General features: G+C 43.2%; 1 protein-coding gene across 1 annotated transcript; it reads right to left on the minus strand.

Annotated features, from left to right (window-relative positions):
• Nucleotides 1–8: 8 nt before the first annotated feature.
• On the minus strand, nucleotides 9–2,097 carry LOC104531672 (retrovirus-related Pol polyprotein from transposon 17.6; the record flags this gene model as incomplete). The annotated part of the gene is made up of 1 exon (XM_010176633.2): nucleotides 9–2,097. A coding segment is annotated over one exon (2,089 nt), but the record flags the coding sequence as incomplete, so codon positions are not given.
• Nucleotides 2,098–2,148: the final 51 nt, after the last annotated feature.

Here is a 2,148-nt window from a genome sequence, read left to right on the forward strand (position 1 = left end):
TCTGCTACCCGCCTAGCCTCATGGTCAGCTAACCGATTTCCAATTTCTGGGTCCGTTTTTCCTTTTCGGTGTCCTTTGCAATGCATTATGGCTATCTTCTTTGGTTGTTTTACAGCTTCCAGTAATTTTAAAATCTCTTCCGCATGCTTTATCTGTTTACCTTGTGCGGTTAAGAGTCCTCGCTCCTTCCAGATTGCACCATGGGCGTGGACCACTCCAAATGCATATTTCGAGTCCGTCCAAATATTTATTTTTTTCCCTTTCGCCAGTTCCAAGGCCCTAGTGAGAGCGATTATTTCTGCCTTTTGGGCCGAGGTACCTGCAGGTAAAGGCTTAGCTTCAATTACTCGCTGGGTGGTGGTGATTGCATAACCCGCTTTTCGCTGTCCTTGTTTTACGAAGCTACTTCCATCGGTGTACCATGATTCCTCAGCATCCTCCAAAGGTTCTTCTTGGAGATCTGGTCGACTGGAATATGTGGCTTCAATGGTCTCTATACAGTCATGTGATACTGGTTCGTCTTGGGCCCCACTAAGAAAAGAAGCTGGGTTGACAATGTTAGTGACTACAATTTCCACATCATCTTGCTCTACCAGCACGGCTTGGTATTTTAAAAATCTTTGAGGCGAAAGCCAGTGGCCTCCTTTCTGTTCCAGGACAGTCGAGACAGTATGGGAAACTAGTACTGTCATTTTCTGTCCCAAGGTGAACTTCCGGGCTTCTTGGATGTTAGTCACAACCGCAGCTACTGCGCGAAGACACCCCGGCCATCCTTTACTTACTTCATCTAATTGCTTGGAGAAGTAGGCCACCGCTCGTTTGTATGGGCCAAGTCTCTGGGCTAAGACTCCCAAAGCTATTCCCTGCCTTTCATGGGAAAATAGCCAGAATGGCTTTGAAACATCCGGTATTCCTAGGGCAGGGGCCTTCATTAACTCTGATTTAAGCTGTTTGAAAGCAGCCCGTGCTTCGTTAGTCCAATTTATTTTTGACTGATTGTCTTTAATTATCTCATACAGGGGTTTTACTAACAACCCATAATTATATATCCAAAGGCGGCACCAACCTGTCATTCCCAGGAATGTCCGTAATTCTTTTGTCGTCTGGGGTTCCGGGGTGCGACAAATGGCCTCTTTTCTCTCATTTCCGAGTTCCCGTTGTCCTCCCGAAATTTCCAATCCCAGGTAGGTCACACGTTGTCGAATCAACTGGGCTTTCTGTTGAGAAACTCGATATCCATTTAGTCCCAAAAAGTTAAGGAGACTTACAGTCCATTCCATACAATTCTCTTTAGTTTCAGTGGCAATTAGAAGATCGTCCACATACTGCAATAGAGTCCCTTTATTATCTGGAGGTACCCAAGCCTCGAGCTCCCTAGCTAATTGGTTTCCAAAAATAGTGGGACTGTTTTTAAAGCCTTGCGGTAACACCGTCCAGGTTAGCTGAGTCTTTCTCCCCGACTCCGGATTTTCCCATTCAAAGGCAAATAAGCTCTGACTCTCAGTGGCTAGTGGTAGACAGAAGAAGGCGTCTTTTAAGTCCAGCACGGTAAACCAGAGCTGATTATCCTTTAACTTGGTAAGCAGCGTATATGGGTTAGCTACTACCGGATGTATATCCTCGGTTATTTTGTTTATTGCTCTTAGATCTTGGACTAGTCTATAGCTGCTCCCATCCGCCTTTTTAACCGGTAATATGGGAGTATTATATTCGGATTCACATTCAGTTAGCAACCCATATCGCAAAAATCGATCAATTATTTCTTTTATTCCCTTCCTATCTTCCAACCTTAAAGGATATTGTTTTATCTTTACCGGCTTAGATTCTGATTTTAATTTAATCACTATGGGAACAGCATTTTTGGCTCTCCCCGGGACTTCGGTGGCCCATACTCCTGGATATACCTGATCAGTTATTTCTGGAGGTATTTCAAGTTCGGATTGTGTTTGCAATAATGCCAAACTTAGAATTTCAATTAATTGCTTTTCTTTGATTTGGAATTTTATTTTCCCTTTTTCAAAAATGATGTTAGCTCCTAGTTGTTCTAACAAATCTCGACCTAATAAGGGTTTGGGAGAATTTGGCAGATAGAGAAATCTATGTATCCCCACTTGTTTACCTAATTTATAGCTGAGAGGTTTCAAAAAA

The sequence above is a fragment of the Antrostomus carolinensis genome, unplaced genomic scaffold (assembly GCF_000700745.2).
Source record: "Antrostomus carolinensis isolate BGI_N321 unplaced genomic scaffold, ASM70074v2 C13479628, whole genome shotgun sequence".
NCBI lineage: Eukaryota > Metazoa > Chordata > Aves > Caprimulgiformes > Caprimulgidae > Antrostomus > Antrostomus carolinensis.